Source organism: Onthophagus taurus, chromosome 2, assembly GCF_036711975.1.
Source record: "Onthophagus taurus isolate NC chromosome 2, IU_Otau_3.0, whole genome shotgun sequence".
Classification (NCBI taxonomy): Eukaryota; Metazoa; Arthropoda; class Insecta; order Coleoptera; family Scarabaeidae; genus Onthophagus; species Onthophagus taurus.
Genome location: NC_091967.1, coordinates 13,532,399 through 13,555,551, shown reverse-complemented (window position 1 = coordinate 13,555,551; position 23,153 = coordinate 13,532,399). Strand labels below are relative to the sequence as shown.

The 23,153-nt window shown below is 32.1% G+C and overlaps 2 protein-coding genes and 5 non-coding genes across 13 annotated transcripts in view; 2 read left to right on the top strand and 5 right to left on the bottom strand.

Annotated features, from left to right (window-relative positions):
* The window catches only part of LOC111425851 (Muscle-specific protein 300 kDa), a 112,447-nt gene that overhangs the window by 4,752 nt on the left and 84,542 nt on the right, over positions 1-23,153 (top strand). For 5 of the 7 annotated variants that reach the window (XM_023060128.2, XM_023060131.2, XM_023060127.2 and 2 more), the window contains exon 1: positions 14,417-15,174. In XM_023060128.2, the coding sequence (XP_022915896.2) occupies positions 14,541-15,174 (634 nt within the window). In that variant the 5' untranslated portion in view covers positions 14,417-14,540. Of the gene's footprint in view, positions 1-39; positions 338-14,416; positions 15,175-23,153 lie in introns of those variants that run through there. The other 2 variants (XM_023060129.2, XM_023060130.2) reach the window with 1 other exon arrangement.
* LOC111425852 (serine/threonine-protein phosphatase 2A 65 kDa regulatory subunit A alpha isoform-like) lies at positions 1,663-5,532 on the bottom strand. The gene is made up of 5 exons (XM_023060136.2): positions 5,168-5,532; positions 4,403-4,792; positions 4,109-4,303; positions 3,554-3,659; positions 1,663-3,497 (listed from the first exon to the last, which is right to left on the bottom strand). Exons 1-5 carry the CDS (start codon positions 5,243-5,245, stop codon positions 1,753-1,755), a joined length of 2,514 nt encoding a protein of 837 aa, XP_022915904.2. The 5' UTR covers positions 5,246-5,532; the 3' UTR covers positions 1,663-1,752.
* Positions 6,244-6,316, bottom strand: TRNAF-GAA (transfer RNA phenylalanine (anticodon GAA)). The gene has a single exon. It is a non-coding gene; the product is annotated as a tRNA-Phe (tRNA).
* On the bottom strand, positions 7,990-8,062 carry TRNAF-GAA (transfer RNA phenylalanine (anticodon GAA)). Its single transcript has one exon. It is a non-coding gene; the product is annotated as a tRNA-Phe (tRNA).
* Positions 11,051-11,123, bottom strand: TRNAF-GAA (transfer RNA phenylalanine (anticodon GAA)). The gene has a single exon. It is a non-coding gene; the product is annotated as a tRNA-Phe (tRNA).
* On the bottom strand, positions 11,446-11,518 carry TRNAF-GAA (transfer RNA phenylalanine (anticodon GAA)). Its single transcript has one exon. It is a non-coding gene; the product is annotated as a tRNA-Phe (tRNA).
* Positions 12,441-12,513, top strand: TRNAF-GAA (transfer RNA phenylalanine (anticodon GAA)). Its single transcript has one exon. It is a non-coding gene; the product is annotated as a tRNA-Phe (tRNA).

Genomic DNA, 23,153 nt, shown 5'->3' with positions numbered 1-23,153 from the left:
TATTCTTATTAATATTTATTATTATTATAATATTTCTAGCCATCGCCCGCTCCTATGAGATGTGCTTCACCAGATTATTATCGAGGAATGTCACCTTATGAAACATCTCACAGAATTCTTTCCCCGATTTCAATTTCTTCTCCAGAAGTCAGTTCTGCTGGGAGAGTTGAGTACGAGTTCGTGGGTATGCCATTAGAACCACCGCCGTTACCGCAACACTACGACCCAGACGAAGAGGATTCTGGTCCGTCCACTGCGGAGATAATCGCAAACCAGTCTCAGGACTACGTCGACGAAAAATTGGCAGAGTACCAAGCGACTATTTACCAGCTGCAAGGTAAGAAACGTTTTCATGCGCTTTAACCGTTTCATCTCTCTCTCGCGTTGCATGCACCACGGTCATTGACTTGCAACAAGTGTGCTGCAAGTATTTATAGCTTTTGGTTACTACCGAGTTGATCAAATGCTATTTTAGCTAAAAGTAATTTTGGAAACAGTTGTGTTTTAAAGAATTAATTATTTGATTTTTTTTTAATGTCAAAAAAATTGTTTGGATTCGATTAAATCTTTTAACGCCTTTAGAGGAGTTTGGTGGTGAATCATGGATATCGTAAACATTGGACGGGATTGTTTACGGTCCGAGTACACAAAACTTGGAACGTTTTCCAGTTTGTCTTTTAAATATGTGATATGTTTACAGTTACTATTTATTACTAGAGCACGTGGTGTGGTTGGAAAGAACACGAATGAAATCATTCGAAACAAAACGAAATGAAAAACTCGAAATTATTGTTCCATACATAAAAATACAAAAAAGATTTTTTTATTTCAGTCTGTTTTTATACAATGACACATAAATTTAAGCAGAAAAATATATAAAATAAGAGCTGCGTAAGAAGTTGGCAGTTGATAAGATTTCTAGAAAATATTTAATCATTCAACTGCAAGATGTTTGAATAAAATGTTAATATGTACATCATAAATTATGCAAAACTTTCTCGTATTTGATAATATTTATGTATTGTTACATTTGCGGTGTGTTCATTTGATTTACAAATGAAATATCTTTTGAAAATATCGATTCTTTTTAATTTCTATCTTTCGTCATCGGTAAATATAGTGTTTACGGCAGAAGTATTTTTAATATAACCGTGGGCGCTTGTTTTCTTTACTCTAACATTACATAATGACCTATTTTAAAACATAAAATTGTATCGTAAAAAAAGGAATTTTTTACTTTACTAAAGTCAATTTTATATGATTTTCTAGTATTATATTTAGTGTATTAAGATGTGAATATTCTTTAGAATAACTTTAATAATCCATAATACAAATAGGAGTTGGATTTTTATCTCACTGTACCGCCTAAATTTTCAGGGAATCGGTCTAAGTGGGTATGCAAATAATGAATTTTTATGCTCATAAAACTTATACAGCTCGAAACACTAAAATTCTATGAATAACAGCTCACAAAATCAAAAAGCCAAATGATTGTTTGAAATTAGCTTTTACAATATTTCAGCATTATTTAAATCAGGACATAAATAATTCTTCGATTATCTATGTCGGTATAAATCTGTCAATTATAAATCCGATCTCAAATGATAAATTTGACATTGCTATTTAGATATCTGTGAAAAATTGTTTTATCAGACCAATAAATACAGTTATATAGAATTTATTACAAAATATCTTACAAACATTACATATAAATAATTATTAAGTTAAGAATAATATATTAATTTTACTTTATTAAATTTCTATATCATCCGATATAAATACTGCTTCTTTACTAACTACTTGTGGTGCATCATTTGCTATAGATTTTGTACTACTATTCTTTTCCGAATTTTCAGATTGATCCATAGGTGTTGGATTATTGCTAGTATTCGGTGAAACTACTAAATCTTGAAAATCTTCTTTAGCTAAAAAAAATTCTGTTGCAGCCTCTCCAACTTCAATTTTATCATTTGGCGCTACTTTTTCGAGTGTTTCTGATATATCTATAGATTCGGCTATTTGTTGTTCCAATTCGATTTTTTCCAATTCTTCTTTAATATCTTTCGCTTCCAAAATAGGGACGTCAGGAATGTCTTCAATGTACGCTATAAACACATCTCTTTTAAGTTCTAAAAATTTAATATGACCGTTGGTTAAATCGTTTTGCAACTCTATATTTATAGTTTCCCTTTCATCATTTGATAAAATATTTAAAACGCTATTAACCCACGGTTGATTTAATTCTTCGGTTAGCTGTTTATTTAAGTTTTTAACACGATGTAATGTTCTTGCCGCCCTCATTCTCACGTTATAAACTTTATCTTGTGCCAATTCTCTAATAACATCCATAAAGCAAACGACGATCAGAAATAAAATTCCTTCCAAGTAACTTTCTTCTTTTGGATTATCGATTTCATTTTTACCAACGGCAATTATTTGTTGATCGACGCAATTTCTTAAATCATCGAAACTATCTTCGGCGAAACATTTTATGTTGTCGTTAAAATAATTTTCGTCTTCACAATATTTAAGGACGATATCTAACCATTCATTGTCTACGTTATTAAAGTTATTTGATAATATCTCGTTCAGTTTATGGATTTTGTTTAAAACTATCGAAGAATTTTCGTCTTGGATACATTTTAATGTTGTTAAAAGACCGTCAGATTTTTTGTCTAATGTTGGAAGTACTAATTCGTCAATACAAAATAGAGACATTAATCTGATGCGGTACCCATAAGTTCCAGCTAATTCTAATATGATTTTTATTATGTTTTCTTTACCCCACGATGACATTGTGTAATGTTTCACAAATATTGGTAAAGCTAAAGGTGCAACTCTTCTAACACCGTTGATTGCATCTTTTAATAAAGAAACGTATAAATGTTTTAAATGTTCATCAAAATATTCTTGTTTTGAATGTTTTGCAATATGACTTAAAGTAACTATTAAATTTCTTCTTGTACGCCATAAAGTATTTGAGTTTTTTAATAAATCCGAAATTAATTTTTCCACCGTTTTACTTAGATCATCAATACCAATCACACATAAAATATTATTTAAACTATTTATGATATTTTCTTTTACTTTACTCGAATCGTTTTCAATACAACGCGTTATTAACGGCACCAAAAAATCTTTAGTACATTTTTCCCCCAACAAAGTACTTAGAGATGTTATCACTGAATATAATCCATCTTGAACATCCTCAGCAGGATCTTGATCTAATTCTTGAATCAGCGGTAATATTTCCTTTTGAATGATCGGGTCTAAATTTTCACCACTTTCTTTTTCTAGTTCTTTATAAGATGTTTGCAAATTTTGACAAAATCTTACTATGTTTCTTGCTGATATTTCTCTAATATTTGCTTCGGTATCCCTTATTAATGATTTATACATATCTATTAAGTAGAGTCGTGTTAAGTTTGGACCAATTGAGGATTGAATGTTATTGATTTCAAAAGCACATCGGTATCTTACCCTCCACGATGAATCGTCTAAAATTAAAGTTCAAAAATAAGTTGGAACTTATTAGTTTATGTAAAAAAATTACCACAAAGTGCTTGTAATGTTGACATAATATGTTCTACGATTTCATCTGTTGTTAATTGGAATGATAGTGATATTGCTACGTTTACTGCTAATATTCTAACAGAATCCTTGAAAAAATAAAGTGGATTGATTAGTTTAAAATTGTGTAAATAATTATACTGTTCGACAAGGTTTTTGCCACATGAATTCTGAATGGTAATTATTATTTTACTATATAACTACTATATATGTTGTTTCTGTCACCCACAGACTTCGATCATGAACTGGATAAATATTAAATTTGAACCAGAAGATTGGCGTTTGGCTAGACTCGCCAAAACCAGTTTAAAACCTTCAAATATTCCATAAAATCTTAACTTTTTGTTTTAAGAAACATATTTTTAAATTTAATTGTAAATAAAGTATCAGTCAAGTTTCTGTCACAAAAAAAAATGGGTGCCAAATTTTTTCTACGCATATTTTTAACTTAGGGAATCAAAATAAACCAAAAAATGCCAAAAAAGAATTAATGTGACAAATTAAAAATTCATTTTTTTCGATCAATGTTATTACTCACTTGGTCATCTTTAGCTAAGTCTTTAAAACTAGGAATAAATTCCTTTTTTATTTCTTCCATATCAGCGTATATGATAAAATCCGTTAGACTAGTAGCTGCTGCTCTTCTAACCATAGGTGATTCATCTTGTAATAAATTAGAAAACATATTTAATAATTTTTGTCTACATGGTTCTCTAACTTTTCTATATGCCACCTAAAAAATGAAATTTATTCACATAAAAGTCATTCTCTAAGAAAAGTTATAAATTGAACATGATGCTAATTCCATGTACTTAAGAAACAAAAATCTTACTGCGAATAATGGAGCTGCTGAACATTTCGATGTAAACCATTCCGCTTGGGCTAATTGCTCGATAACTGTGATAAAATCTTGCTCAAGTTGTTCTTCCTTTAATTGACTTGCAATATTTTTTAATGACATCACTGCTTTTTCGCCTGTTTCCATTTCATCAGAAGCAGCTAATTTTGTTAACATAGGGAATAAAAGATGAGCGTAATCAGGACCACCAATAAATGGGACGAATTTTCCTAGTTGTTCAGCCATTACAACCAATAAAGTATCGCATTCAAAAATATGTTCATAAAGGTAATCTTCTAAAAATGGTACAAGTTCATCTCTAGTTCTATCAACGTCCAAAGCTACAGCAACAGTTGATAGCATGTGTAATGCTCTTAATTGAGTCTGTTTTAAAAATAAAAATTATTAAAATTGATATAGAAAATATTTACACAAAAGATTTAGTGTTATCTTTATCACGATTATTTCCTAACAAAACTCATTTACATACGACTATTGATATTTCAAAGATAATAAATGATATTTCGGTATAAAGGGCGATTCATTTTATTTATGACAACATAAAAAGCCGTTTATAATGACGATTAACAATCTCAATTAACGATGATATTCCGGTCAAAAATCACACATTCCATATAGAGAACCAATAAGTAAGTATTCGCTAATTATCTGCTTGTGTTTTTATCAGCAGTATAAAATGAACTCTAAAGGTCGTTGATAATAATAATCGTAAATAATAAAAAAAATTGTAACGCTTACCTGACTGTCGTTATGACCAAGATCAGTTTTAAATAAATCTAAAGGATCCATTCCGAAATCTTCATACTTTTCGGACATCTTTTTTTTACGGTTGATATTAGATATTTACCAAGAATGTTACCGAGATTACCACTAAGGAACTAAACAGTCGGTTACGTTCGTAAGTAAATCGCTGTATGGCGTTGTATCTTATCTGAGCGAGCGATAAAATTGTTTTAATCGTAGACACAAACACGAAGTTGCGTTAATTGGCCTATCAGATAATTTACTAACATTTCGATCTGGTTTGAATTTGCAAAACTGGTCATCGATGTTCGTTGATGACATTTTTAAAACACTATTTAGAATAAAAACTATCCTATTTCAGTAAACTTGATTCATTTACACTCGGCTGTTGTGGTTAAATATTTCCACACAGTCGGCTGAAATCGGAAATTCTTGTTTGGAAAAGTATGTGTCATACTTTTATGAATGGATACGATTATAATAAATAAGTAAAGGGAAAAAGTTTTTTTTAAATAATAAATTTAACATTGTAATAACACTTTTCATCTCTAAAATTTCTTTTTAGCGGCTCGCGGTCGGATTAAATTTAACCAGCATTAAATTGTCGGAGTCCGAAAATTTGGCAACTACCGATTTCGACGTAACGTAAAATTTCAAAGTAAACGTGGACTTTATTTTTGTCGTCCAAATTTAAATTTAGACGTTATTGCTATTAGCGATACTTGAGGTGCTACTGTTATTTGGCGAATGGCATCATATGTTTCAAAATTTACGCCGGCGTTAATGTATAGCTTCCTTGGTCCTTGGCACGTTTCGCCAACAAATTGAATTGAATGAATCAATTTCACCTCACTGTTCTCAACTTTCTCTTGTTAGTTACGGTTCAAGGAATCTTTCCAAAGGGATTTTTTTCTTGTTTTATTTTCGGATTAAATGCTGTGATAAAAATAATAGTTATAAAAAGATTTATTATGTGAGTGTTATTTATATAAATTTATTAGTCAATTTATATAAACCATATACAGTAAATAAAAAATAAATAATAAAACCAACAAGAAAAAAAATTAAATTGCCGAAACCCGGGATTGAACCGGGGACCTTTAGATCTTCAGTCTAACGCTCTCCCAACTGAGCTATTTCGGCTGTGCAAGTTTTTACTATGAATATGATACAGCATATATATCCTTAGTCCTTCTCAACTTCAATATCATTATCATTAGAGTACAACATTTGATTTTTATCAACCCGTGGAACAGGCGGGTTGATATAGCCTTCGTTGATTTCCAAAAGGCTTTTCATACCGTTGAAATATGGTCAATCCTAATGATTCTACGAAACGCAAGAATACACTCAACGTTTACTCAAATCATTGAAAATATTTACAATGCACATCAAAATAAACGAAACAACAACGAACCAACAAAATTGAAGCATTGAAGAGATTCACCAAAACTGTTCACACTAGCTCTGGAGGAAGCTAAATACTTCCTTAGATAGATTGGAATGGAACACTTAAGGAATTAACATAAATGGTCTAAGACTGAATCATCTCAAATTTGCAGATAATGTACTCCTATGGGTAACAACATTGCAGAACTAGACAAAATGCTGAATGATTTAAAACTGATACCTGCAAGAACAGACTGAACATGAGCTAACACAAAAAAAATACTGACAATGAGTTCTGAAGATACCAACATATATATACAGAATAATAACATAGAATGTGTAAACGAATACACATACTTCGTTCATACTATTAGACTGTGAAAAGAAAACCAACACGTAGAAATCACAAGGTACATACTACTTTCATAGATAACTCTTGGCAAATTGAGTCACATTCTAAGAAAGGATACCATCCCTATAAATCTGAAGCAAAAGGTATATAACACGTATATCCTGCCTGTACAAACATATACAGTGTGTTAATTAATTATCGTTCCCGACGTCATCATTGCAAGTATGCAACCAGTAACGCGATTTGCGTATTGTAATACGAATACTGTCATATTGGTTGCATACTTGCAATGATGACGTCGGGTACGATCATTAATTAATACAGTGTAGACTGGAAACAACTTGTATAACTAAAGAATGTGCACACGAACTCTTAACAACTTAAAGAGCCATGGATCGATGCATGCTTAGCCTCTCACTACGCGATAAAATAAGAAACGAAAACATTAAGAGACAAATAAAGGTTACTGATGCTCAAGAAGTAGCTAAGATGAAATGGCAATTTACTGGGTAGGCTGGCTAGTAACAAGTGGGCATATGATATACCACAAAACAAGAAAAAGCAATACTTCCGGCAAATCCTTTTTCCTTTTTTGCATCGTTATGGATGTGTATAGAAGCTATGTGTTGCCAAACAGCCACTTTTGTCCAGAATCTGGCAGCTATCTGGTGCTCTCTGGTTCAAATAGCGAAAGCTGTTTACTGTATACTTTATCGTATTTATTGCTTGTAGAAATCTCTAAAAAACTGATGAGCCCCGTTTAACATTGTGGAAGTTTGTTTTGACTTTTATATCAAACTAAACCAAAGGAGGCAAAAGATTATACCTTAAACGAGAGTTTGTGGAAAATTGGTGAAAAATTCACTTTAAATCGTGGTTGCGTCTAGCACAATAGAGTGTACACGAATCGATATGCGGTGGTTTGTAACGAAGAGTTAACAATAAAGAAGGGTAAGACAGGTAAAATGCTGTTTATTAGCAAAACATTAATTGACTCACCTTCGCAAAGAAGGTCTAGGAACTTTATAGCTGTTTCAAATGGGCCGATATAATTTATTAAATAAAAAAATTCTTCTGCCGAAACCCGGGATTGAACCGGGGACCTTTAGATCTTCAGTCTAACGCTCTCCCAACTGAGCTATTTCGGCTGCTTTTTTAAAGGTAACATCAGAATCAATCGTGGCAGTAAAAAAAATACATGAAAGGACAGTTGAGTTCAAAAATGTTCGTCGGATTTTGTCATAACACTTTGATTATATATAATATGGATTGAGCCAACGAGAGAGATAGCTTGCGCAAGGTGATCGAACCAAGATAGACATAGAAGCGTACTGACATATAATGGGCGTGTGTTAATTTATAAGATAAAAAACTATCAATTAGAAGTAACATTTATATAATACTTACAGGTGATGTGAAACTGTATTATCGCGAACTTTGCACACGAAACAATACATTTTTAAACATAACGGTGTGACTGGCTGTGACACAACAAAACGATAAACGTCAAATGGAAGAGGTTTGACACTTTTGTGCGCATGCGCCCGTCTGTTTAGTACCGTTTTATGTCTATCTTTGTTACACTTTCACATTATCGCTTTCCATCTGCGTCTATTCACCTTGAGCCACATTTTTGTTAGTAGATATATTCAGTTAGCTCAATCCATATTATATATAATCAAATCATAACAGAACTGTAACCCCTCGTATTTATTAGTCTCTATTACATGGTAAAATTTACTATAAATTAATAACGTTTTCTTTGGTCACAGTGTAACGATGATGCACTGATGCAACATTTAGTGTACACCAAAATTTGAGTTTCGTGCGTATATGACACTTTTTTTGTGTACATAAGTGAAAATTGTAAATATGACCTGTAAACTCTTATTAAAAGCGTAACAATTGAAATAAAAAGAGCGGCACAACAAATTTTGGGATAACTGAGCAACTTTTTTGAGGTTAGTGACAGCCCATATACCGTATTTTCTCGAATGTAATCCGCACCTTTTTTACAAATTTTATGTGCTCTAAAATCAAATGCGGATTACAATCGGGTGCGGATTAGATTCGCAGTCGTATAGTTGCAATTTGGAAAATAATAAAATAAAATCACATTATAACAATAACACTTTATTAAGGGTTTTAGAACGATATTTACATTTTTATGTATCATTTTCTTCCCATATTACGTCATCTTCGGATCAATACGGATCAATTCGGATTATACAAAACTTCTTAAATGATGTTATAATATTGTTTTCAGGGATCCTTTTCCATGTCGCCTACACTCACTGAACAAGTTCAGAAGCTCCTTTAATTGCTCCCGGTTTTGTTAATTCTCGAGTTTGTTAATATACATATACATACACAGGTTGTAGTATGGATGTTACTCCACCAGGTATTATTATCATGACAAGAAGTCTAAACCAAGGGCAATCAGTCTATGATTAATTAATATCCTTATTTAATAATCCTCCTGGTCTAAGACTCCATAGTTGTCTTAATCATTCCATCATCAGCTTTTCCATTATCCATCCTTTTTGCTGTGCCCTAACTAGGACGTCATTCAGGAAGTCTTTCAGATTTCAGAATGGTTTTTTTCTCAATATTAATAATGTCGACAATTTTTCCCTATCACTTGTTACTGTTAGCATCAATGTTATGCCCAATTTGTCGAAACCACTCGTTTATAAAGAAATTTCCCACACACCTCTTCTTTCCAGTGTGTAATTAAGTTTGAGGCAAATTGAAATTTTCTTGAAAATCATTAGGAGCTTTTGGGAAATTGTAGTTCTGCGCCTCAACGATAACACCATTCGGCGCATAAATCCCACAGTCCAACCTTAGCTAGTATTAAAAATTTTTTAGTCCCTCCTTTCGTTTTTCTTGAGAGAACTAGAAAACTGCCTCGTCAATTTTATGAAATCATCTCTTCTTTGGCCCGGTAAATTTTTTGCACGATGTCTCACAGTCTACAATAGCTACCTTGTCTTTCCGCAACAGCCGCAACGTTACTCTCATTAACAGCAAAAATTGTACCAGCTTTTCGATTTCCTTAACGCTAACTTAATAACATCTCTTTAAACTTTGCTGTATAGAAGAACCTTTTAGATTTTTGCTACTTTTTTTTATAATTACGCTATTATATGTATAATTAAGCACACACCACGTTCGAGCTACTACGAGGGCAGTATATGAACGGAATTCACACAAGCATCGCATCGTTTTGGTGTTGTCGAATTGCTCTAAGAAAGATGCGGATTACATTCGCAAACAAAATTTTTTTACCACTATGCATTTTTAAAATCGGGCTGCGGATTAGAGATTAGATTCGAGTGCGGATAAGATTCGAGAAAATACGGTAAGTAGGTTACGGATGGGTGGGTGGCAATAGTAAAGGAGTTATTTGTTAGTAAGATTTTGATCTTAGATATGTAGTTTTGAATGTAGCAGGAAAGGTAAATCTTTTAAATTTTTGGAAGGACTGAGATTCTGGCGGGCTACAGTTTTTGGTAATGGGTTTCGATTTTTGGGTCTCTAGAGTACGCGCATATGACCGTGTTGTTGATGGTAGCTTGGTGGGATTGTTTAGTTTTTGTTGGGTTTAGGGATGAGTATAGAAGATTACCAGGCAGTGAAAAACAGGTTATGGTCTTTTTGGGAGGTTTTAAAGAAGGATATTTGGTGTGTTGTTAATGGGAGCTTTGAACGGTTTGAGCTATTTTATAATCATATTAATGGTGGCTGGTGTAATTAGGTGGAGATCTGTGAAAGGATAGTGTTGTTGGTTATGGAATTGTTGGATTAGGTTGAATATTTCGTTTTCTTGGGCGTTGGTTTTGGGTTTGCATTTGTGGATGACACAGAGATAATCGGACAGGAGATACACTTTTTAAAACTTTTCAATGCTTCCAGCAAGGAATCTAGTAAAATTAGAGAGTTAGTTATGTTTTCAATTGATGTACGTGACGTTTGAATAATGATGGTGCAACTTTCAGAAACCAAAATTTGACCTTTTTCTACATATGCCACTCTCATGCTTCTACTTTCCAAGAAGGTGGAATTTATAAGAATAAACTCGCAATAAAAATATCCGAAAAGTTTTTGTTATCGTAATAAAAAAAAATACTTTTTGCCGAAACCCGGGATTGAACCGGGGACCTTTAGATCTTCAGTCTAACGCTCTCCCAACTGAGCTATTTCGGCTGTGTTTTCAAAGGAAACATTTCAATCAAACCAGACCGTGAAAAAAAATTGAGAGATAAAGTACATCCCATTAGGTTCACAATTTATCAACAGATCGTGCCGTTTAGATCATTTTGTACTCATTTAGACAAACCGCGGTTGTACTGTTCGAGATTTTACGGCAGTGGTTTTTCAATACACTTTGGTACCTAAGTGTTTAAGACTCTTCCCGTGCATATACTTTTCACTGTGGTGTGAATTGTAATAGAACATATCAACTCTTCTTAAAATCTTATTATTTGAAAGGATTTTATTGTTGTCATACTAAAAAAAAAGTAGTTTTTGCCGAAACCCGGGATTGAACCGGGGACCTTTAGATCTTCAGTCTAACGCTCTCCCAACTGAGCTATTTCGGCTGATTTTTGCAAAGAAAAGTGTTACAATCACAGCATTCAACTACAAATTATAACTATTACAAAATGGTTTATAATACTTCAATGAACTTAACAATGAATTTCAACATTCATTCAACCTCCAACAATAACCACTTACTTCTTACATTACCTATATTTATACAAATCGATTCACGACTGAATGATTTACGTAATAGGTAGCGTGAAGAGAATTGGCATTTCTTGGTACCACCGCTTTACCATTTGTATTTCTGCAGATTTAAAGGTATGACGCCGAAATGCATGTGCGTGCTACAAGATCATTTAGAGAAAAGGTGACGTCATTGAATTCGTGATCGAAATTGGTGGTATCATCTATTTCTGTTTTCGAATAAGAGATAAAGCGGAAAAGTTCTCGTATTAGAATTCTTTGAAAAAACTTTGTCTTTGTCTTCCAGGAATTATGCAATAAAATCGAATTCTTATGCGGAGATGTCACGAACTATTTCCGTCGAATTCTTAATTAAATAGGATTTAGTGAGATTGAGTAGAAGAAATTTAAGTTTTCAAAAAGTTTATTTTTAACGTAAAATAAAGGCAACTTTTATGAAAAACGAAAAATTTTCGAGCAATCAACTTGCAGACATAACACACCTCCAGGATAATTACATTTGGTGTGCAGCGTAGAATGTAATTACAAACTTCGATCGTGTACGTGACGTTTGAGTAGCAAGCGTATGATAGAAACGATTACGCAAACTAGAAACGAACTAAACTTACTGAATAATCGAATGGAATGTTATATGTAGCTGGGATTTCCCATACATAAATTTTATTGTGGTATCCTTTAAATTGTTGTTCGAAAACAATTTTGTTACTGATACTAATACAGAAATACAATTTTGAAATTAGTTGCAACTTGTACAGTTTCTGGTTAAAAAAATCAGCCGAAATAGCTCAGTTGGGAGAGCGTTAGACTGAAGATCTAAAGGTCCCCGGTTCAATCCCGGGTTTCGGCAACGCTTTTTTAATTATATACTTTAATTAATTAACTCAGTTTATTTTTAAATTAAAGCTTATAAATTCAAAGTTGTAAGTACCAAGTACCAATCATAATTTTAAATTAAGTTCAATGCCAATTGAATTAAACGTTTCTCTCTGCCTATATTCGAACGGTACCGGCGCGGCTTTTACTACAGCAATAAATAATGAATGTTATGAACCGTGTTGTAAATAAATGATTGCACATGCGCTAACGAATAGTGCGATACGTGTAAAGATTGGATAGTTCGTGTATGTTCGTTGGATTTCTAGTAGAAATGAAATCGTTAAAGCAACCGCAGAGAAAAAAATACTGCTGTACTGCAGAGAATATCATAACATATTTAGGAGTCATCCCTATTTTTGGACAATGGATTAATTTACCATTTAAATTTCGGTGCTTTAATGATAACGTTTATTTTTGACTGTGTAAAACGAAAACAAAAAAAAATGATTAGATAAGATGGCACGTTGGTTAATCTGTAACTTTTATATTTAAGATATTTATTATTTTAAAATCTGCAACAGAGATTAAGGTATTTGTTGGGAACGTCATCGATACATATAGAAGTAATGGTTTTAATTTGTTTACGAGAAGAAATTTCGATTTTGCAATTAATTAATGAGTTCTAAGTAAATTCTGATACAAAATCACAACCATGATAATTAAATTATTATCATTTCAAACTTGGAAAAAGCTACAAAGTTTCATCTAATGCCAAGTATTTGGGAACTAGTTTGTGAAAATACAAGAAATTAATTTCTGACCACTTTTGCAACAAACAAGGAGTAATAAATTGTTGAACCAAGTCAATGAATTTCATAATTCTTGAATTCAATGAATGGAATGGTTCATACAAACACCTGATTGATACAAGATCCCAGACTACAATTGAATGTGATACAAGTAAAAGTGTATTGTACACTTCTTTATGACATAGTGAAAAGAATGTTTTGAATTACAACTAATTCATTAAAAAGTATTATGGTAACTTTTTTAAACAACTCTTTTATTTGGACCAAACAAAGGCTTAAGATATAATAAACATCTCTAAACATTGTTTATATTCCTAGAGGGAAGGATGCTGTAGGGAAGACGTGGGATGCGGTGGAGAGAGTGGATCTAGAAACTCTAAATATTGAACGACCAGAGGAAATAATATTGGACCTCAGCAAATGGAGGCAAATTGCAAAGTCAGTGTAGACCCACCCTGGGTTGTGATGCCGCGAAGAGAGAGAGAGTTTCTTCAATTTATTGAATTACTCCCAAACTCATATCACCTCATTGACTATATAAACATCATAGAATAGCATCAGTTTTTCTTATGCTAATTTTTATGGTTAATTTTAAACTTTTTAACAACAATAATTATTTTTTATGAATCTAAATTTGTCCATTCCAAGAAAACTTAACGACTTAATTTGTGAGTTATTAACGTCCTGTTACGACCACAATTCACCAGAAATATTTGGCTTTTATGAGTATGCGTCTTTTATATTGAATCATTTTCTGTTCTTAAATTTCCCGATAATTTCTTAATAACTTTTTTCTATGTGGTCAGTGATGTTTGGAGAAAAATATTTTTGTTACATAATAAAAATTTAAAAAAATTAATCCACTTGTTTACGGGATCAAACCAGCACTCGTTAACAATAAACCAAACGATGTTATCTCGATAGCCATCTTATCAGTTTATAAAGATAAGCGAAATGTAACATCAATTTGATCGAGTTGTATTCGCAGGGTAATGTTGCATCATAGTTATGAGGTCACGTCGCGTTGCCTCTGAACTGAGGCCCCCCGACCTCACTCGACTGGATCGATCCTCTTTCCTGCGTTTCTCCATCGCGCCTTCTCCATTCCTGCGGACAGTCAGTATCGAACGCGTCCCCAACCGGCGAGCATACTACGCGAGAACGAAACGCTACTGTAAAAAAGAAAAACGCCGGCACGAACGCGAATGCCGGCACTTATTGATTCTTCTATGAATATGGGAATTACACCATGAGTAACACAGATCCCAATAGGAAAGAGCAGGGGAAACCTCCTGACATCCCCGGGACGCCATCCAGAAGATTATCGGATCGAGTGAGTTTCTTTGAGAAGGTGTGGAGTGGATCTCCCACGGGAGATGTCACTCTGGAAAATATTGAGAAAGTCCGAAGTCCCGAAAGAAAACAGCTTCATCAAAAAATTGTTAGACCTGATGGGTCTTTTGAGGAGACCCTTTTGGAGACAATGGAGGAAGGAGATTTGGCGTCTGGGATGAAGACGGTTAAGTTTGAGAAGGTCACGGTAAAGAAAACGGTTAAAGAGGTGAAAACCAGTAGAACACCTTCCGAAGAAAAATTAATTGAAGATTCAGCTTATCATACTGAATACGGAAATGGTTTGTCCTATTCAAAATCATCCAGCGTTACTTCATTAACGGGAAGATCTGAGGAAAGTTTAAGTAGACCATCTTCAAGGGAACAATCTAGAGATGAGTGGGATTCGAATAGTACTAGCAGCAAAGTAACAACATCTTCTTTAGATTGGTACAATGAATATCGTTCACAATCTTTTCAACAAAAACATACTCACAAAGAATATTACCGAAGCAAATCCGAATATGACAACCACATAGCTATCATAAGAGGTCAGTTTTTTTTTCAATTCCTATTTAAATAAACTTCGATTATTTCATTAGCGGCTTCGTTTAAATTTCAAGTGTAAACAAATACCGTAACCTTGATATACGATATTCGCATTATATTTACTTAAGACTTTATACATATATATTCGTCAATTTTCAACATTTAATTAGACTTAAGTATATTTGCTTAAACATTTTTCAAGAAATCTATTTATAATACTCGTAATAAATTTAAAAGACTTTTGTCTTGAAAGTGGACGTAAAATCAATAACGTCTGCTCCAAATACAACCACTCCTATGGCTTCATTTCTTGCAATTTAAATGACCACAATTTAAATTTACAATTTAGAAAGTGTGTAGTAAATTGTGAAGGTTTTTTTGTTGTATTATTTGATAATGACCTTTATGGGTTTTCCAGATAAGGAATCGCGACAAGATACGCCCACGTAGAAATAAATAAATTAATAATTCTCGGTTTATGTAATAATTGTGTTGGAATGATTTATTTATTCTAAAACTTGATTTTATTGAAACAATAAGTCTACCTTCTTTATTATCACAACAACGAACGTTTACATACACACATTGTTCACAATAGTTTACGAGTAACTTCATTAGCAAATCAGTCTTGTGAAAGGAAGATCATAAATTGTTCTTTTACATCAAACGAAATAATTTTAACAATTTCTTGATTAATAACAACACTGATTTTTTATTATAATTGTAATAATGTATGTGACCTGAATTGATTATAAAAAATAAAAATTGTTTCTTTTGTTCTAAATATTTAAAATAACGGCATTGGGTTGATATTAAAAAATAAAATAAAGTGATTTTATTATAAAAATGGGAATAAATAAAGTCTCGTGTTTATCGCATGATGAATAAGAATTGCATGATCGTAAAGATGGGGAGTTTCCTAAATCTATTGAAATGCTACTACTATGGTAGTAAAAAATGTGAAAAATATGGCAGTAACCAACCCAAGTTTATGGACTTCTGACACGCAAATTCTTAGTCGATATAGGTCAAATTTTGAATAATGAGATTACTGTAATAGTTTTCCAATGAATTTTCTTTCATTAATATTCATTGTTTTTATTCACGATTTAATCTTATATCATATAATTATCTTAGAAATTATCTCTTATGGAGGGCAGTTTTTATATTCATATTACAAACTTAATTTATACATTAAGCTCTCTTTAAAATGTCAACGAACTTGATAATTAAATTAAATAAGCTTGCTGCATTCGATGCTAATGTGGATTTACTACAACTACAGCAGATTTATAAAAAAAAAAGGATATCAATATAAGTAGGTGTATTATTTCTCTGTTTTGTGTCAAAGTCGGAGACTCAGTGTTGATGACATTGTAATGCGTGTTTGTTTCATATCTTATCTTTTCTCGTTTGTTAACGGAATAAACTCTATCAAACGAAAGAAAATATGTGAGCTTTGTTTTATGGATAATTAAATAATGTTATTATACTCACAACAATAACTTTTAAAAATTATCTGTTATTAATTATTGGCTCTTAAAATAATTTCTAAATCAATTGCGTATTTTTACAATTGTAGCGTCTCGGTCATAAATAACCTTGTTAATAATTTCTCTCGCTCATTCAAAATACAACAATGTTAGTTAGGGGTGTTAGTTTTAGTGCTAGTGTTAGTTCTAGGTTTAGTTGTTACTCAACGTTAGATTGTTATATAATTTATTTGAACTAAAACTAGAACGAGCACTAGACCTAGAACTAGAAACATTCGGGTTTAGCCGTCTTTAAAGACGTACAGATAAACCCAAATGTTTCTAGTTCTAGGTCTAGTATCAGAATACGTGGTATCAAGCTGTTAATAGTTTGAATCATATACGTGCAACAAGTTAGTGCAAATTAGTGACAAGTTATTTTAAGTGAAAAATCATGACAAATATACAATGTGAAAAAAAAATTTTACACGTAATACTAAACTAATATGATGTACAATTTTGTCGACAACATCGACCATAAAATGTCGTGGTAGCAAAAAAAATCGTTAATGTTGATAGCTGTGATATATGACACCGTGCGTCGTGTGCTGTTATGCACCAGGAAGCAGCACACAAATTTGATCATATTTCAAACCGTATGGGATGATGTTTGGACAAGATTCTTGTTGAGACGACGATTAATCTTATTGTTAGTAGAAGTATATTGACCAACTCGGTTACAAATTCCATGTGCAACTCGGATAAGATAGTTATAAATAGAATAGATATTTTTTTTTACAACCAAGGGTCAATAAACACTCTAAAATTATAATTATTTTAATTTCAACAAAAATTTCAATTAATCGTTAATTTATTAAGAAATCTTAAAACTACGTAATATAACGTATAAAGTTAATATCTCACACGTAATAAAAACAGAGAATTTACAGCTTTCTCATCGAAGCTATAAGCAGTAATTACTAGCGAAGTAATTGATTTTCGCGTCAATCCGAGAAGCTCGTGGTAAACCGTGCAATATAATTGAACCGATTCACGATGTATTTTACGCGGACACGGATGTACACAAAGAAGTCATTAACGTCTTTAACTATTGGCGAACTATAATTAAGGATTACATAGCGTCTAATTATCGTAACTGCTTCGAAAGGGTTACTAAAAAGAGGTTAATCAATGCAAATTGACCGTCCTCACGTTATAATGTATACAAGAAGTTAATTATCAATAATGTCTTGTTTGCGTATTGCGACATCATATTTATATTGATCTATATTACCACTAATGAAGTAATTTTATGTATCGATTATGTTATTTTAAAAAAAATTTGTTTAATAAATGGAAAGCAAATGGCATATTACTCTGCTAAGTCCCATACTTGTTCTGGAGAAGAATGCTTAACAAAATTTTGATGTTTCCGATAAAATGGCTAAGTAACAATTTCCTTTGCAGAATGTAATCTGCTACTCCAGAAATTGATGCATATATCCAGAAATAATGATCATTGCTGAAACAGAAGGAAGACAGATAGATGGTACTTGTTATCTATTGCTTCTATTTATTGCTGATTCGTTAGATATGAATCGACGTATAACCTGATATCTGATTTCAAATTTATTATCCAAGTCTTTGTCGTGTTTCCAGATTGCAAAAGTGTCACCTACGTACTGTAGGCATAACTTTGGTTTCTGGAACGTATTTTGGTACACCTTCAAGTATAAGTTTTTGTTATAGACTCTGTAAAAAGCGATGCTGCTTTGAAACTGACTATTGTCCTATTGGTCCAGGAAAATATTGCTAAGTAATTACATAAAGGATGTTGTACCTTAAACGAGTGAGTTCGTGTTTCTTGTAAAGGACGACACAACTATGGCAAGGTGTTTGGCACAAGTTGATATAAGTAATTTGAGATTATGAGCTTTTCTTACTAGTGTTAGAATGCAGCAGAATAATAGGTAGCATTACCTATTTTTAGAACTCTTGCGACGAATATATTGCTTCTACTTCACATATACTTCTGTTTTTGACACTGGTAGGGGTAATCGCAAAATTTGTTCTTTGGCTTGTTCTAAACTTTCTTCCTTTCCCAGTAAAACGTTAAATCAAAACATCCTTCTTAAATAAATTTCTTGAAATAATAATGTAAAATCAATAAAGACATCTTAATGTCTGCAGACCTTGTAACTTATCTGCACCGACTCTTACTAACATTATGGAAAATGCTGATAAAATGAACTTCTTAACTGAGTTTTATCGGAAAAAGTTAGTGGCATGAACATTCATTAATCATGAACGCTTAATCGGAAAGTTCCGCTTCAAGTTTTAAAGTTGCGAAAGATAGTTTAACTTTTTTGTAGTGAGCCAATAATTTAGCAACTTTGAAATTTTGACCAATATCATTTATAGATACCACATGATTTACAAGGTTTAAATATAGATAAATATAAATAAAGATATGTTGCCAGTTTATTGGATATGCAGCAAGAAACTTTGTCTTGTAAGAAATATTCTCATAGATTGGTACAAAAGTTTTTTTTTTTGGTTTTGTGACAAAAATAAATATTCAGTCAATGATATTTCAACATTCACACCTTATTTTTTTTGTAATTGACCATTCCGTATTTTGTGTAATAAAGTAATAAGTTTTTGACTATTTAGATAAAACATTTAACGACTAATGGCAGTCTTCAGATATTTTGAAATGTATAAAAGAAAATGCTTGAATGGAGTTTTAAACTTCTGCCTACATTTATGCATGATTTCATACAACTAGCACATCAATTCAATGGTTCCTTTCAATTATGAAAAGATTGGGTGTTAGATAACTATTGGGAATGAACTGAAAATCTTTGGCAATAGACGAATTTGACGAAATGTTAATAACTTGTTTGTTTTCCCATTTCGTAATTGTGGTCATAACAATATTCAAGCACTCTTGGCTTTGATACTTAGATCTACAACATTCCTTTAACCAGTTTTCTCACCACTCTTTTAATAGATTTTAGAAGCTACTCCACATCAAAGAATTCTGAAAATATTAGTTCTATTACACAATACAGTGTTCACGAGAACAAAGTATCCAGAAAGGGTTGCTTTATTCTGAAAATGTTAGTATTTTTCTGTACTTGCAAAATATTTGTATTTTGGGATCTATTTGGACCACGAGTATCAGAAAATAGAGTCAGCTTTATAATTATATAAGTTGAGAAACATTATTTAATTTATTTAACCCTTTATTTAATAACTTTTTTTTTTGATATTATTGTTCGAAATATTCCAGAAGAAATTTTTATTTTGATTGTATTGAATCTTGCCGATCGATTAGCCTGAAGGTTAAATCGTTGAGGATGAATTGGAGGAGTAACCAGACGGTCGAGTTTGGCGGACCACAAAACTGCATAGATGTTCGCATTTACCGTTGCTTTTTTGTGTCTCTTGGAGAGACCTGGGTGTTAGTGACCTCACGGTGTCTGGGTTGCGTAGGCCAGAACCTGATGCGAGAAAGGTATTACGTTGGGATTCGCTGAGAGTTATTTAAAAATAAAATAAAATATACCACCGTAGGGCGATACAACTGGACCCATTTGTTATAGTCTCTTCTCCTAGCCACAAATAAAATAAAACGATTAAAAAGATTATGTTCCTTTATTTATCGAAAACCTGTTATTTAAACCAGCTTTTGTTGTACCTAACCATAAGGTGGGAAGACTATAAGAATTTCTTTTTGTTGAAATAGGATTACTTAAAGCTTGAAATAAGTAGGTACATAAATTGTCGTTGTTCCGCAGACAAATAAGTTGGAAAGGTCAAATAGCATAGAAACCGCACCAAAGGAACACTGCAGTAGCTTCAATTTACATATGTTATTTGAAAGGTCACTGGTACAATTCAACTAAGGCACCGCCAGAGATATTTTTATGAGATGTTACATAATTTATTAAGAATTTATAATTTTAAATGGGGCCATAATCATTAATTTTCTAAGATATAACCCAAATTTTACAACATCCATTTCCAATAGCGTTTTACGTCATTTATCACTGTCGGCAATGATTCTTTTTTTATTATACCATTTTATGTGATACCAATGACAATAAACATGCGAAGAGGTTAAAATTATTTCCGATTAACTAAACGTCCTAAGTTTAACACAAAGTTATCAGCATGTTTATTATTGACAAAAAATTGATGTAAGCTTAAGATTGTGACTTTGATGTGGTTATTTTTGGCAATAACGTAATGTTATTCTAATCGTAATAACGTCATTTCAGTTGTAATATTTCTTGATTTTTAATATAGATAGAACAAAGAAACTTTTGGTTAAAAAAAATCTTCTTTGTGACCTAATTTCTAGTATATGTTGACGTCACCAGACGAATAAAAATGAATACAAAAAAAAACGTGAATTATGTAAAGTGTTGTCCGACGGCATATTTTGTAACCTCAGAAGGTCACGCTTATTGCATAAAAAAAAACTAAAAACAAGGTGAAACTAGGATCCGTGCTAAAAATAGCTTGTGAGCGAATCGTCGACAGCACCTAACGTAGAAACTTTTTGATGAACAAGTTGTTTGTAAACAACACCCAACGCAAAACTATTTAAGAAAATAACCTATTAGGAGAATTGACCTTAATTATTTACTATTTAAGAGTAATGAAAAGATTTCTACGAGGTAAAGTGTTAACAAATGGAGTATTATTTCTAAACCAATATTAATTTCAGAAAGACAATTTACCTAGTTAACTTGGCAATCACTCTAATTTTACCGTAATTACAAGCTTTATTTGTAGGAAGATAATAAATAGTTTGTTAAACGTACAATAAAATAAATTGAATACGTTTTCCACCACATGCTGTGATGATATAGGTCAATGGATATTGAATTTCCTTTTTCTACAATATCTGTAATCGTTCATTCCCATACATGTGTTAAAGTATTGGCTAGCGAGACCTTTAACAGAAAATCTATGTCAATTGGTGTGTTCTATTAGCACCTACACGTTTCTTCGCTGTCTTACATTTGTAGTTACATACATTTTAACGATTTTGTGAACTTTACCAGCTGCTTTAAAAAGGAAAATTAATAAAATTTTAATAGACATTAATTTTCTATCAACCTATATGTGATAATCTTACAAATGATCATATCAGTATGAGTAGTAGGTATGTCTTTTTGTAAGACTTTGCATATCAGAATAATTAAGACAATTTCTTACTGTTATTAAGATTTTGTAAGAATTTCATTTATATTTAAGCATATAAAACTCAACAACTTTTATTTTATAAGAATTATCCCGATTTTGATACATAAAGAAGTTATTGGGATTATGGCAGAACGATCCTAAAATTGTCAGAAACTTACGAACCATATTTTAGAAATGATAGCGCCTCAAATAGTCTTCACTTTGTACTATATTCTGGTAGAGAAGTATTTCAAAGAGGTTAGGAATCATTGCAACTTATATAATGTTATAGAGCTTCAAATGTTCCTCAAGCATTTTTGACCTCTATTGGCATTAGCAGCTCTATTAGCAGAAATGTATTAGCATCATATTTTTGATCTAACTTTGTATTACATTATGGTAAACCAATTCTAAACCGATTTGAAATCTACATTGAAATAAATCATAAATGTTTTTTAAGTAAGCCCAAATACACATTTAGAAATCTATTGAGATTCAAACTGCATAATATTGTTGGTGTTCTACTATAAATTAATTAGGAATCTTTGTAGCATATATCAGATACATATGAGAGGGAGTAGTTAAAACATCAAATTCTAACATTGCGATATTTTCAACGTTTCCAAGATTGTACGAAATGGTGTCAAATTGTATCAAACGTGACAACTTGTTGAATGTTTAAAATGTGGTAATTTTGTGTTCTGAAGGTATCAATGTCCAATATAAGTTGTTCTACAATGTCACCATTTGTATATGATATTGGTTGGAAAACCCAATTAGTCTTACTTGAATTTAAAGTCTTGTTTAGTAAGTGTTAAGTCAAATATAAGTTTCTTTAATTAAAATTGTTCCGTATTTGTTTCAAAAACTTAAATAGTAACAGGTACTACTACAATGAATTGTACCTGTGGCGCCATAAGCAACATAAAAAACCATTGCGTCATTTTGAAAACAATAAACCGACCAAGGTCGTAATGATTCATTACCACCAGTGCCACTACTATATACTATCGGTTACCCTTTAATTATCCCAAGTCAAGTTAATTGCACCGTTGTAAATGTAGGGCGAAGAATTAATTGACCCACGAATTCGGAATTGAATTCTAAATTGGATCGCGTGTAAACATTGTGTTAACTCTGCCAAAAGATTAAAATAATACGTTTCGCCTAGAGAGTCTTGCAACGTTGTTTCATGAATATGTATTACTTTAAATGACGTCACGTATCTATGTGCGAGTGTGTGTTAGTATACTACGTGAATATTGTGAATATTCATGGTTGTATACAAACTGGCCAGACGAGCATGAATT